Source organism: Pongo abelii, chromosome 11 (genome assembly GCF_028885655.2).
Source record: "Pongo abelii isolate AG06213 chromosome 11, NHGRI_mPonAbe1-v2.0_pri, whole genome shotgun sequence".
Classification (NCBI taxonomy): domain Eukaryota; kingdom Metazoa; phylum Chordata; class Mammalia; order Primates; family Hominidae; genus Pongo; species Pongo abelii.
Genome location: NC_071996.2, coordinates 133,318,074 through 133,332,771, shown reverse-complemented (window position 1 = coordinate 133,332,771; position 14,698 = coordinate 133,318,074). Strand labels below are relative to the sequence as shown.

General features: G+C 38.5%; 1 protein-coding gene across 50 annotated transcripts in view; it reads left to right on the top strand.

Annotated features, from left to right (window-relative positions):
- Positions 1 to 14,474, top strand: part of TRIP12 (thyroid hormone receptor interactor 12) — a 156,534-nt gene extending 142,060 nt beyond the window's left edge. For all 50 annotated transcript variants that reach the window (XM_054549933.2, XM_063713089.1, XM_063713100.1 and 47 more), the window contains 8 exons: positions 2,444 to 2,558; positions 2,847 to 3,001; positions 4,098 to 4,262; positions 7,350 to 7,514; positions 9,985 to 10,098; positions 12,373 to 12,467; positions 12,978 to 13,081; positions 13,937 to 14,474. In XM_054549933.2, the coding sequence (XP_054405908.1) occupies positions 2,444 to 2,558; positions 2,847 to 3,001; positions 4,098 to 4,262; positions 7,350 to 7,514; positions 9,985 to 10,098; positions 12,373 to 12,467; positions 12,978 to 13,081; positions 13,937 to 14,133 (1,110 nt within the window). In that variant the 3' untranslated portion in view covers positions 14,134 to 14,474. The remainder of the gene's footprint in view (positions 1 to 2,443; positions 2,559 to 2,846; positions 3,002 to 4,097; positions 4,263 to 7,349; positions 7,515 to 9,984; positions 10,099 to 12,372; positions 12,468 to 12,977; positions 13,082 to 13,936) is intronic.
- Positions 14,475 to 14,698: the final 224 nt, after the last annotated feature.

Genomic DNA, 14,698 nt, shown 5'->3' with positions numbered 1-14,698 from the left:
TGTCTCCTCATGTTGTTAGAATGATAAAATGAGGTGAAATGTGTGAAGCACTCAGAACGTTGTCACATAATAAGTGCCAGTATGTGTTAGTTTTGAGAGAAAAAGATTCCATTTTAAGTCAAGTTGTCAAACTTTGTTTTTCTGTTTCTAGGGTTTTATGCTTTCCTTTCCTTTAAAAAGAAAAATGAAGCTCAACCAAGTACCTACGTTTTAGTGGTGTAGTTGGGTAGAATGATAATCCCTGAAGAGATCAGGTTACTCTGTGGGGATGCTGGCCACCCCCAGGTTGTATCAGCAAAGCAAACATGACCTGGGCCTTCCACCTTCTGCAGAGGCTCACAGAGGAATTGCTTTTAGTGATTTAACATTTTAAGAATCCTTTTAGAAACAACAGCATTGGATGAAGGAAATAGACTAATTTGATCTGTGACTTCTGTTGAACCTGGGATAATGTTATGCCAAAAGGAGAATTAACTAGCACCATCTAGTGGATCCCATGTGTTACTGCAGGTTTTTCTTTGCTTCTCTTGTTCCTCAGTCCTTTAGTGCCTGGGATTCAGTGCAGAACAGAATATACAAAGTACTCCCACCACCACGATGGAGCTTATCTTTTAGTTTGGGGAGGCCAATACATACACACACATTCATGTACACATATGTGTTAGGCCATGTGGAAGAAAAGTAAAAATAAGAGGATGAAGCATTATGGGGACGTGTAGGGTGGTCTGAGGACATTTGAGTGGAGGCAAGTCATTGCGGTCTGGGGGAAGAGTATCTCTAGCACAAGAACAGAGAAGCAGTGTTCCTAGCCTGTTGGAGGATGAGTGTGGCTCGAGCATAGAGAACAAGGGCAGAGTAGTAGGAGTCAAAGAGACTGAGCAGGGTGGGCAGAGGGGTCATGTGGGCTGTGGTAAGAACTGGAGCTGTGCTTGGAATGAGATGGAAAACCTTTGGAAAGTAGCAAAGGAATGCCGCGAACTTGTGTTTTGTAAGGATTATGCTTGCTCCTATGAGAATGGGATATAAGATGTCGGGAATGCTAGTGCAGAGACCATCTAGGAGGCTTTAGCAGTAGACCAGATGACAGAGAATGGCAGCTGGGTAAAGTCAGTAATTAGTTTAGAATGCATTTTGAAGGCAGCGCTTATTGTATTTACTGATGGATTGGATTGTGCGGGTTTAGAGAATGGCCAAGGACGGCTCTAAGGATTTGGTTGGATTATTCATTTTGGGTTTAATGGTGATACCATTTACTGGTGTGGAATTCTAATAGGATTAGGGGTTAATCAGGAAAGCACCACTAGGCCCAAGCAGATCTCTGTTTTGAAGGAGTTAAACGTTTAGTGGACTACCTCTAAACTTTTAAGCTAGTGTGGGTAATTTTTAAGAGTAACTGTAATAATGCTAAAATAGTACCCTTTGTTTACAAGTAATCTATAAATGTTGCCTTCTTGACAGGGTTACAGTTAGAGTTAGCGTATAACCTATGATATGAACTTGTCACACCTGCATATCTTTGTTTATGGTCTGATCTGGAGGGACCTTGACAGAACATGAAGGAATGAGCAAGCTGTGAACACTGCTTCAGGCATGTCCACATCAGGTGTCTCATGGAGGAGGAGTTTCACTTTAGGCTGCACAGTTGCCTTCAGAGCTTGTTTAATAATAACCAGTGCCCAGACTCTAAGCTGTACCTGCCAGATCAGAATCTTCAGGATGTGGCACCCCTGTATGTGCATGTTGATAAAGCTCTGGGGATTCCAGTGCACCCTGGGAGTTGAGCACTGGTGTCTTGTATGAGGCCGTTAGTCCTTTCTGTGCTGGTGTGGAATCAGACCTTCCATTATTTGTATTTTATTCGACGTAACTCTATTAAATGGCTACTGTGTGTCAGGTACTATCAGAGATACAGGGTGACCAAAACAGTTATCATCCTGTGAAATATGCAAGCATATACTGAAATTGTGGTAAAGTAATGTAGTAAGTATTTAAGTAGCTGAAAAATAAGCCCCAAGAAAAAAGGAACACACTAACTGTTGGGAGCAGATGTTAGGGGGAGCCTTCCCTTTGAGAGGGTGACATTTGAGCTGGTTTGGGGTAACAGTTCACTAAAGAGAAAAAGGGGAAAGACATCCATATGCAGACAATGCCATATTGTTCATGAAGGGAAGATATGTAGCCACAGTGGCACTTCTGTGAGTACAACCTGAAATTGTTCAACTGACATGTTGGGGCCTTAGCGGGTAGGAAATAATAAAGAGTTGCTAGTTTTTGTTCCAGGTGACCAGGACTGAAAGAATAAATCCAGTCAGGACATTTTGAAAAATAATCTCTAATGCATCCTGGTAAACAGTTGCTGTTAGTGTTCACGTTTCCAAGAGGTTGGCAGTAAACAAGCACAGTTCCTAAAATTTGAAATCGTTCTACTTGTGTTCTTCTGTAGGTTGGTACAGGTCTTGGGCCTACACTGGAGTTTTATGCGCTTGTATCTCAGGAACTACAGAGAGCTGACTTGGGTCTTTGGAGAGGTGAAGAAGTAACTCTTAGCAATCCAAAAGGTAATGCCTATCTGTAAGTTAGTTGGTTTGTGTTATTCAGATCAGGTAATGGACTCTGACAGTTTATTAAACATACTTAATTTCTAATGGACAGCTGTGCTTGCTTTCTTTTAGCCTCTGTTTTCTCATTTATCAAATAGGGAAGGCCTGTTCAGTTCTAGAGGACTTCATTCAGTGATCTGCGCTCCAATTTTGAGAATACTTAATTTCTTAAATGTTCTTAGTTACCAGGTTTTGTTTTGTTTTTGGAAACATCATCTAAAGTTTGGTGAATTGCTTGTTTTTCAGGGAGCCAAGAAGGGACCAAGTATATTCAAAACCTCCAGGGCCTGTTTGCGCTTCCCTTTGGTAGGACAGCAAAGCCAGCTCATATCGCAAAGGTTAAGATGAAGTTTCGCTTCTTAGGAAAATTAATGGCCAAGGCTATCATGGATTTCAGATTGGTAAGTTTAGGATGGTTTGCTTTTTGAAGTTTTGGTGTAGAATGTTCTGTGCAAGTACCTCAGTCCCCTGTAGTTTACTGCTATAGTTTAGAGCAGTGCTTCTCAAACTTTAATACACATACGAATTACTTGGGGATTTTGTTAAAAATGCCAGTTCTGATTCAGTAGGGCAGGGGTAAGACTGTCCTACTGTCCAAGATCCTAAATTTTCCTGTCAGCTCCCAGGGCGTGCCCAATTGCCAGGTCGTGGACCCCTCCTTGGATAGCAAGGGTTCAGATAATCAGGCAAGTTAAGGTGGTATTAATTATTTATTTTTTAAAGTCTGACATTACCTTTTTAATTCAGTGGGAAAGTTTCTGCATGTAACTAAACTTCATTAAATTTACATTAGAGTGCTGTTGTGAAAATAACCCAAGTGATCAGTATTCATAGAGGTTGGAATGTTTCTGGACATTTCTTCATTTCTTTTTCTGTTGAACTTATCGCCTCAAGCAGTCCTCTCACATTGGCCTCCCACAGCACTGGAATTACAGGCATGAGCCACCGTGCTCTTCTCACGTTTTCGGAGGCACTTTATCAGTATGTTTAAGACATTTTCACCTGTGGCCAGATTGACAAGTTTACAATTTCACTTTAACTGAAGAGTGGGCAGTTTATCAGTTATTTTAGAAGTTCCATTTAGTTTTCTATTTTAAATATAGTAAGTTTTAGGCACTTTATCAGTATGTTTAAGACATTTTCACCTGTGGCCAGATTGACAAGTTTACAATTTCACTTTAACTGAAGAGTGGGCAGTTTATCAGTTATTTTAGAAGTTCCATTTAGTTTTCTATTTTAAATATAGTAAGTTTTTTCCCTTAACATTTTTTGCTTTGGGATATTCAATAATACAGACTACAGTGGAATTGCATTTAGAGCCCCAAATCAAGAGAATCAATTTTGTGTAGTGGGAGAAATAGTTCCTAACTACAGAATTCTCTTTCTCGGGGATTACTTGACCTATTAATATTTAAATGATCTCCTGAAGTGCCTTAGATGGAGGTAATGCTGGAAGCTCAGTGTGACAGTGAAAATATTATGCATATTCCATTTCAGGTGGACCTTCCCCTTGGCTTACCGTTTTATAAGTGGATGCTACGGCAAGAAACTTCACTGACATCACACGATTTGTTTGACATCGACCCAGTTGTAGCCAGATCAGTTTATCACCTAGAAGACATTGTCAGACAGAAGAAGAGACTTGAACAAGATAAATCCCAGGTAGGCTTAGAAGAAACAGTCGAGTAGATCAAGTCTTTATTTTAGAAAAATGAGGCTTTTGTTAAATGGTTTGTATTTGACTCAGTTTTTATATTAATGTTTTATTTTAGAAGATTTTAATTCTTTTATTATACTAAAACATGATTTCACAGTGGGTCACATGACCTATACTCACAGCAGGCTATAAACATCTTGATTAGCAAATACAATTCTAAATCAAACCATAAATAAGGACTCCTTTCAATTAAATTTTAGATGGAAGTGTTATGTATCTAGGCAGATATTATATCATCTTTTAGCATTTGAATCAGTAAAACTATTCTCAGAACAGATTTATTTTCAAGAAACGTAGCTTAATTTAGGAACAGTCTTGTTTCTAGAGATCTCAGGAAGATATTTTTTTAAAGGTCACTGTGAGTGCCACCAGCTATTCCTTGGTAATAATTTTGAGGTTTCTCTGTGACATCTATAGATAACCTTGAACTTCATGTCATTACTGTATAATTTTAATGTGTATAATTAACAATAGATAAATTAACTCAGTCTGAGATTAATAATGGTTCTGTATCTGGTATTAGAAGAAAACAAGATTCTATTTTTTTGTGGCACAGAGCCAAAAAGCTTGTTTGGACTGGTAACATGGACCAATATTAAATCAACTCTCATTTTATAAATTAAGTAAGAATAGCAAGTTAAGATTCTGTAGTGAGGGAGAGTGTCCCCTCTCCTGATGAGTTGGAGAGGATCTTACGGTAGAGGGATAGGATTTTAGAGTGTCTTTTTATTAGAAGATTTGTAAGGAGATTCACTTTATCTCCCATATTAATTTGTAATTATTTGGTGCTGTTTGAAAAAGTAAGTCTATTAAGAGAAATTGGTATTCAAAGAGGCTAGGTCCACCTTTTCTGTATAGAATTTGTCATTTTAGAATTTTTAGAACCATTTTGATTTTCCCTTCACAACTTGGTAAGTTTTAAACTATTACAGTGTTGTTTAGGATTATCTCTTAGGTAAATAATGGCAAAACAAAAAAGGAGGAACAAAAAAGCAAGTAAAACAGGAGGCTCTGTTTTAGATACCATATATATGTTAATTTATTTAATCCCAACAACTACCATGTGAGATTGGGGTATTGTTGTTATCTCTATTTTACTGGTGAGCAAACCAGGGCAGACAGATTGAGCAACCTGCCTAAAGTCACACACCTAGAGAACACAGAGTAGGAACTCAAACCCAGGCTGTCTGCATGCTTCCACACCATGCAAGCTCTATCATATATGCTTGTCTCAAATACAGTATGCCGCCACAGTTCTCTTGTCAGTAGTTTTTTTGTTTGTTTTTTTTGAGATTTGTTCTATCCTTTATTATTCCTGATGCTGTCAGTTTAAAAATATAAAATGAATGGCACAGAATCCACACTCCAGAAATTGACTTATTATAATAACCAACTGTGAACAAGAACATGAGAAATGGTGACATTCTGAAAAACCACATCCTGTTTCTTTAATAAAGTATATATACAGATGGGGCAAGTTGTCCTGGCTCAGATTCTACTTGGTAGCTTAAATTCTCTAAAGAAGTATGGAAAATGTGCTAGAATTTACAATGTCCTAGAGATGTTTAAAGGGAATTTACATTAGTTTCTCGACTTAATATGTAAAATCTAGAGAAACTAATGTAAATTCCTTTTAAACATCTCTAGGACATTGTAAATTCTAGATTCCTATCTAATAACAACACTTTGTAATGCACATCTTTAGAAATAAGATATTTCCTTGGTAGCTATGAGAGAAGACTTTCCAATAGTGTAATAGTAATCACCTTGATCTGTGAAAGGGAGTATGAGGATAGTTTTGAGAGCTTACCAGTGGGGGGAACATGAAAACGGAGAACTTTCTTTTTCTTTTTTTTTTTTTTTAAATCTTTCTGCTGAAGAGTACTTCAAATGTAAAATAAAATGCCTCCCTTTGGAGGTCTTCAAATGACACCTAAAATGGAGAGAGGCTTAAAAGTGGGTTTTTGCAGAGAAGTAAAAATGGACATAATTCTGTGACCATTTACTTTCAATAATCTGCCACCTCCTTGATATTCTGAATTATTTAGAATCCTAAACAGCATTTAGTTTGCTCTTTAAAAAATGACTAATTAATTAATCAGAATGTTCTAACTATTTCTAGTTTAAATGACTAATTTTCTGTACATGGAGGCATTTCGTACATGGAATTTACGTTTCGTACATGCAATTTCGTACATGTAGGAATTTCGTACATGGAGGCATTTCCAGTTTGGAAAAGCCATTTGTCTTCTTTCTCCTAACTTGATGTCTTCATTTTTAGATGGAATTTGCATTTTTGTATGTTGGTTTTTGATCCTTAAGTTTAAAAAAATTTACATAGGCCTTTCATAATCTTAGACATTTTTAAAAATGTGAGTAATAAAGACTTTTTAACGTTTGTCTTATAAAGTATTGCTTGCCTTTTCTTAGGGATTTCTTGGAACTTTTTTTTTTTTTTTTAATCACAGTGTTGCTGCATAGATACAAACTTCTTATGCATCAGAGACCTGAAGTAGTTGAGTGAAGCCTCTCCAGGCTTCATTCTGTAGACTTGAGCTTTGCAGGGGTAGAAAGTTAATCACTATCACTAGATAGTACGTTTTTTATATTTACGATTTCCGAACTGTATTATCAGTATTCGCTGTATACTTATACAGTATTGGATTCAAGATTAGCCTAGAATTTATGAAAAGTTTGTCTAGTTCTAGGGTCCACATTCTTAAAATGAACTAATATGCAACCTATTATGCACTTACTGTGAAATTTGATTTGCGTGTGCTTAAATTGAGCAGCAGCATCTCATAATGAAGAAGCACTTCAGCTCTCTTTTCTTATACTTACTTCCTTTGTGATCTCAGTGACTCTTTCATATGTAGATTATGACCAGGAAAAAAATAAAGCTAAGAGTTAAAGGAACCCATCAGCTTTATTAGGATATCTTTTATTTTATTAGGATATCTTTTTTTTTTTTAAACAAAAAACCATGAGTTAATTTTGCTTGACACCATTTCTCCCCCATTTGTGTTTTTTAGACCAAAGAGAGTCTACAGTATGCGTTAGAAACCTTGACTATGAATGGCTGCTCAGTTGAAGATCTAGGACTGGATTTCACTCTGCCAGGGTTTCCCAATATCGAACTGAAGAAAGGAGGGAAGGATATACCAGTCACTATCCACAATTTAGAGGAGTATCTAAGAGTATGTAACTGTGTCTTTGGGGGGTAGGCCAGTTGTGAAGACGGAGGACTTTGCCTGATTGTATGTTGCTTCTGGCTGCGCACGCTATGGCTTGAGACCTTCCACATCCCCAGGACCACTGCATGAAGGCTGCTTTACAAGGCGCTAGCTTCTCTTTGCTCTTGAGTGCACATATCAGATATTTCCTGTCTTATATAACCTTGAATTATTTCTCCTCAGGCTTGAATGCTATCTAATCACACCACATTTTCTTAGTTTAAAAAAAAAAAGTGAAAAGAGACATTATTTGTGTTCTCACTAAATTGCATTTTTGCATTTCTATCAAGGCAGCTAGCTTGACAGAATTTACTTCAGGCACCGTGCAGTGCACACTTTTATGTTTGGTGACACCTTTCAAATTAACTAACTTATGGGCGAGGTGCAGTGGCTCACGCCTGTAATCCTCCCAGCACTTTGCGAGGCAGAGACAGGAGGATTACTTGAGGCCAGGAGTTCAAGACCAGCCTGGACAACAAAGTAGGGGCCTCGTCTCTACAAAAAAATGCAAAAATTAGCTGGGTGTGGTGTCATGAGCCTGTAGTCCCAGCCACTTGGAAGACTGGGGTGGGAGGGCGCTTGAGCCCTGGAGTTCAAAGTTACGGTGAGTCAAGGTTGCACCACTGCACTCCATCCTAGGCGACAGAGTAAGATCCTTTCTCTTAAAAATACATACATATATATATATTAGGCTGGACGCAGTGGCTCATTCCCGTAATCCCAGCACTTTGGGCGGCCGTGGTGGGCAGATCACAAGGTCAGGAGTTCAAGACCAGCCTGGCCAACATAGTGAAACCCCATCTCTACTAAAAATACAAAAATTAGCCAGATGTGGTGGCACACACCTGTAGTCCCAGTTACTGAGGAGGCTGAGGCAGGAGAACCGCTTGAACCAGGGAGGTGGAGGTTCCAGTGAGCCGATATCGTGCTACTGCACTCCAGCTTGGGCAACAGAGTGAGACTTCGTTTCAAAAAAAAAAAGCATATATGTATTAATTTGTGATGCTTGACTATATTTGCTAAATTCAGGAAAAGTAATTTTATATTGAACACAAATTGTATTTTAAATTGCTACTATGTAGATCCTTATTACCAATGTTTGAAAAATTTGTTTTGGTTTATTGCTGACATTGGGTGGAAAGGGCATTGGATTTAGGTCAGAATGGCCATCTACCCCTTGAACTGACCTTTCCACTAACTTGCTGTGTGACTTTAGATGGAGCCTCTGAAAAACTTCATCACCAGTTTCTTCATCAGCTTTAAAAGAGAGAGAGAGAGAGAGAGAGAGAATATAGGTTAAATAATAACTGGCCAGGCATGGTGGCTCACGCTTGTAATCCCAACACTTTGGGAGGCCAAGGCGGGCGGATCATGAGGTCAGGAGTTCAAGACCAGCCTGACAAACATCGTGAAACCCCGTCTCTACTAAAAATACAAAAATTAGCCAGGCGTGGTAGCGCATGCCTGTAATCCCAGCTACTCAGGAGGCTGAGGCAGGAGAATAGCTTGAACCCGGGAGGCGGAGGTTGCAGTGAGTCAGGATCATGCCACTGCACTCCAGCCTAGGCGAAAGAGCGAGACTCTGCCTCAAAAATAATAATAATAACCAAAATCCCCTGTTACTTAACAGTTCTGTGATTCATAAGTAATTCCTTTTAATATTCAGTAGGACTGTCTTCTCGTCCTGTTTCTTCTGCTGACTTTGTGAAAGCTATTCTTCCATCTTACTAGCAAATAATGAGTTAACATTTAGATTAAGGTTATCTCAAAATAATTTATACTAATGCTTATAATTTTCTATCAACAAAATCCTAATGTTTTCATTTTTATCTGAAAATGTTGTTTCTCTACCCATTGGGCTGCCCAAAGTCAGTGATGACTAGATAATGTTGGACCAATAAGAGTTTCTTTTTCTTACCGTTCAATTGCATGTGACTTCATTTCCAGGCTTTGCCTACTTTTAATAGGAAGCACACACTGCAGACAGGTTGGGTTCTAAGAACTTCACAGGATTTAGAACTAAACATTTTACATTAAAAATTAAAAACCCTTAATAGTGGCTAATTGTGATTCTTCAAACATTACCTTTAATTCTCAATAACATTTTATCCTCTTGGGAAATTCTCATTTGATTCCCATCTAGTGAGGTAATAAAACTGTATGCCATGGGTTCTACATGAATAGATTTTTAACACTACATATAAATGCACATGGCATTTTTTTTTTACATTTTGTTATTGGTAGGGGCCCCACATAAGATGTCGACCTGACGTTTTACTCATGTAGTTTTCTAGCAGATTATTTTAAAGACATAATACCTTGTTTGTTCTTTATAAAGTGATCCAGAAGGGTGTTTCACTGTACTTTGCCACATCTTACATAGTAAAGAGATTTGAAATCTTGTCACAGTTTTTTGAAAACTTTCTTTTTGCAGCTGGTTATATTCTGGGCACTAAATGAAGGCGTTTCTAGGCAGTTTGATTCGTTCAGAGATGGATTTGAATCAGTCTTCCCACTCAGTCATCTTCAGTACTTCTACCCGGAGGAAGTGAGTAGCTTATGTCTAAAAGAAATGGTCATACCTGTAATTTTAATGGAGTGTTTCTGTGCTGCCTAGTCAAAGACCGTATTGTTGCACAAAAACAAAAAAAATGGGTGTTAGATAGCAGGGAATGGATGTTTGGGAAAGACAAGGAAATTTCCTGAGCAAGGAAGAATGTTAAATATGTGTCCCCTCTTAGATTGGGGGAGCGGGTTCCACGCGTGACAGTAAGCATAGCATCTTTGTCAGCTGAGACCCTCGATGCCATTCAGTGGAGAATGGGGATTTGTGCTGTGTGTGGCATGTTCTGCATGTTTCTGTACTGCTGTGGAAGCAAAGGAGAGACATGGAGGGGGCTTGACTTTATTCCCTAACTAAACTTCATTTCGATGAGACATTGTTTCACAATCAAAGTTAGTCCTTGAAGTTTTAAGAAAGTATTATAAATTATCTAATTGCCAAATGCAGAGAATACTTCTGAGAATGGAAGAAATGGATTTATGTGCTTGGTTTTCTTTAGCTACCTGTATTAGTCTGTTTTCATGCTGCTGATAAAGACATACCTGAGATTGGGCAATTTACAAAAGAAAGAGGTTTGTTAGACTTAGAGTTCCACATGGCTGGGGAGGCCTCACAATCATGGTGGAAGGTGAAAGGCACATCTCACATGGCAGCAGACAAGACGAGAGCTTGTGCGGGGGAACTCCCCTTTTAAAACCATCAGATCTCATGAGACATATTCACTATTAGGAGAATAGCCTGGGAAAGACCTGCCCCCATGATTCAGTTACCTCCCACCAGGTCATTCCCACAGCAGGTGGGAATTGTGGGAGTTACAGTTCAAGATGAGATTTGGGGTAGAGGCACAGCCAAACCCTATTACCATCTTTATTTCAAGTGCCAAATCTCAAAAGAACTACTCACTGGTAGTGAGATACAGAAAGCCTCTAGAATGTGCCCATTTTCCCTCAGTTTTGAAACCTTTTTATTTATTGTTTGAATACTAGTTTTAGAGTGTATGTTCACTACTGACTGAATCTGTAAATTTTTGATTATCTTAACATCTTAATCTCAGTTATGTTTGTGTCTACTTCGATTTACTACTTTTTTAAAGCATGTAGTGTGCCTGATACTTGTAGGCACTGCTTGTCACCTGGAATAGAATCATGGTCCTCACCACTTGCTGTATAACCTTATCCAAGTTACTGTATCTGATAGGACTGTTTCATCTGTAAAATTGGAATAACCCCTATCACAGAGTAATGGAAATTAAATAGGCTGGGCACAGTGACTTAGCCTATAATCCCAGCACTTTGGGAGATGGAGGTGGGAAGATCACTTGAGCTCAGAAATTTGAGATTAGGCTGGGCAACATAGTGAGACCTTGTCTAAAATAATTAAAAAAAAAATAATTAGCTGGGCGTGGTGGTATGCACCTGTAGTCTCAGCTACTTGGAAGGCTGAGGTTGGAGGATCACTTGAGCCCAGGAGATCATGACGGTAGTGAGCTGTGATTAGGCCACTACACTCCAGCCTGGGCAACAGAGCAAAGCTTTGTCTTTAAATATATAGGACCAGACAGTGAGCATTATATAATAGATATTAAATTTCATTGGCCTCAAATTGGATTTTCTCAAAGTATGCAGTCTTCTACAAATCAGCAGTTAACCAGAGAAAGGCATGGTTTTAATTTGAAACTGATGATAGATTTTCTAAGGACATGAAAGCATTTATTGCTTTCTAGTATTCATTCTATAATATCTAGGTTGGTCCCCATACAACCAACCATGTAGCGTAGACATGCCTCTCTACAAAGTGTAAAGACCTACCCATTTACTGTGTCCTAGTTCAGCTTGCTTCTCCCACTTCTTTCTCCAGCTCAATGTTCTCTCCCTTGGCATCTGTTACTGTATACCTTCGTGTTTCTGAAAGCCAGGATTTATAAAATCTCCCTGATTAGAAGCAGATTATCCATTTAAGGCACCTAAAGTAATGAGAAGAAAGGAAAACTGAAATCAAGGGTCATCAGGTGTTTTTGGTTTGAGAGGAAGGGTTTCTCAGGAACCAAGTCCCTACAGATGGGCAGGGTACTTAATAGTGTATAGCTAAAAAGGAGATGTAATCTCTAAATTTTTTTTTTTTTTTTTTGGAAAGAGGTCCCAAGCAGAAAGTTTTAGTACTGAGACTGATACTCTTGTATGGTACACGTAGACCTTTATTTTCACTCAGGTAAGCAAATGTTTCTTTAGTAATTCTTTTTACCCTTATTTAAACTCACAGCTGGATCAGCTCCTTTGTGGCAGTAAAGCAGACACTTGGGATGCAAAGACACTGATGGAATGCTGTAGGCCTGATCACGGTTATACTCATGACAGGTAAGTACTGGGGTCTGCCAGTTTTTCTGTTGATTCTGAAGAATGTGGAGAGGGGTGTGTGTGTATGCACACATGCGCACATGTGTAAACAACAAAAGTTGGAGTGGTTCATTTTAAAATGTGTCTACCTGTTAATGGATGCTTACTTCTGTTTTGGCCTTATTTCTCTCAAGATGGGAAATTAAGACCCAAGGGTTTCTTTCTCAAGTATTTCTGTGAAAATACTAGGGGTTGGGGAAGACAGATTTAATCTTGTTCCCCATTATTACATATAGTAAAGCAGAAATATCTGTACAGTACCAGATCAAGTCTTACTTACTACAACTGTAATCATTCCATTTGAATTCTAGTCATAACAGAAACAAATTTGATTTAAGTATATTGTAATGGAGATATATGTGTAATTTAAAAGTGCTAATCTAATTTTTACGTCATGTGATGTGATGCAGTGTGATTAAAACTCTATTTTAACCTGATGAAATAATTTTGGTATATTTATTTCTGTTATAGTCGGGCTGTGAAGTTTTTGTTTGAGATTCTCAGTAGTTTTGATAATGAGCAGCAGAGGTTATTTCTCCAGTTTGTGACTGGTAGCCCAAGATTGCCTGTTGGAGGTGGGTACAATGTTGATGTTTAGCATTTATTCTACCTATGGGTGGGTTTGTGAGTGTGAAACTTCAGTACCATCAGCAGGAGATTCTTTATCTCACCTGCAGTGCCTCTTAGTTATTCCAGTATCATTATAGTACATTGAGACCACTAGCAGGGAAATCCATGGGGATTGTCTTACATATTGTAGTAGGATTACTAATGCACATGTAATGCTGGTTAGATAAAATTCCAGGCCATTTGTACATTCTAAACTCTTAGTTGACTTAGATGAGAATGCATTCTAAAATCTGGTTTTTCAGATTGAATCCTAATATAAGTTAAATTGGTATTCTGTTGTTTTTGTTTTGTTTTTTGAGACAGGATCTCACTCTTGTCGCCCAGGCTGAAGTGCAGTGGCGTGATCTTGGCTCACTGCAACCTCTGCCTCCAGGGCTCAAGCGAGATCCTCCTGCTTCAGCCTCCTGTGTAGCCGGGACTACAGGCACAACACAGCACCGTGTCTGGCTAATTTTTGTATTTTTGTAGAGATAGGGTTTCTCCATGTTGCCCAGGCTGGTCTGAAACTCTCAAGCGATTGGCTCACCTCAGCCTCCCAAAGTGCTGGGATTACGGGCGTGAACCACTGTGGGTATCCATTTTAAAAATCAGAAGACGTAAAGAACTGTTGCCTCCATGTTATACAGCGAGTTTTTAAATGATAAATAAAGCAGGTTCCTTGCACTTAATGTATATTGAATGTGCAACTGGCAAGCAAGAAAGAATATCTTCTGTGTAATATTGTACGGCAAAGCAGTGGAATGTTTTCTGATAGTTGATGTTTTTTAAAAACTTAAGTTCCTTGTCTTTCTCTTAATCAGGATTCCGGAGTTTGAATCCACCTTTGACAATTGTCCGAAAGACGTTTGAATCAACAGAAAACCCAGATGACTTCTTGCCCTCTGTAATGACTTGTGTGAACTATCTTAAGTTGCCGGACTATTCAAGCATTGAGATAATGCGTGAAAAACTGTTGATAGCAGCAAGAGAAGGGCAGCAGTCGTTCCATCTTTCCTGATCACAACAAGAAATGCAGTGTCTGCCTGTTACAGCAAAAGAAACAAATCATGATTTCTTTTCTAATGTATCACCTGAGTCAAGGAAACATGTTACGCCTTCTTGTTGTAGGAAAAACGGCTTGCAGATTATAAAGAGACATTTGGTTGATATTCATTAATGGCCCCATGGACTTAAAGTGATCAGGCCCTAAAACGTTGTTGTGATGAGGTTTCTTTAGCAAGTTCTTGTTTAAATTATCATTTATTTGATGAGTGAAGTTTTTAACATGCTTTGCTGTGTGAAATTTAAAAAAGGGATGTTTTTCCAGGCTGGAACAATAAATGTCGCTGTGCAGTTTAATTCTGGGCTGTGTGTATCCATCTAGCTAAGTCTGCAGTTTTGTTTCCTCCAAAGACAACTCTTGTACATAAGTACAGAAATTTAAGCTCACATGTATTTGACAAATATAGTTTAGTAGACTAGCTCTATGTGCTTTTCACTTTCCTCTGATTTTCTCTCCCTGATTCACTATCTGTGCAGCTCACAGTTTTTTTTTGTATACAACTCACAGTTCTCAAAGTTTC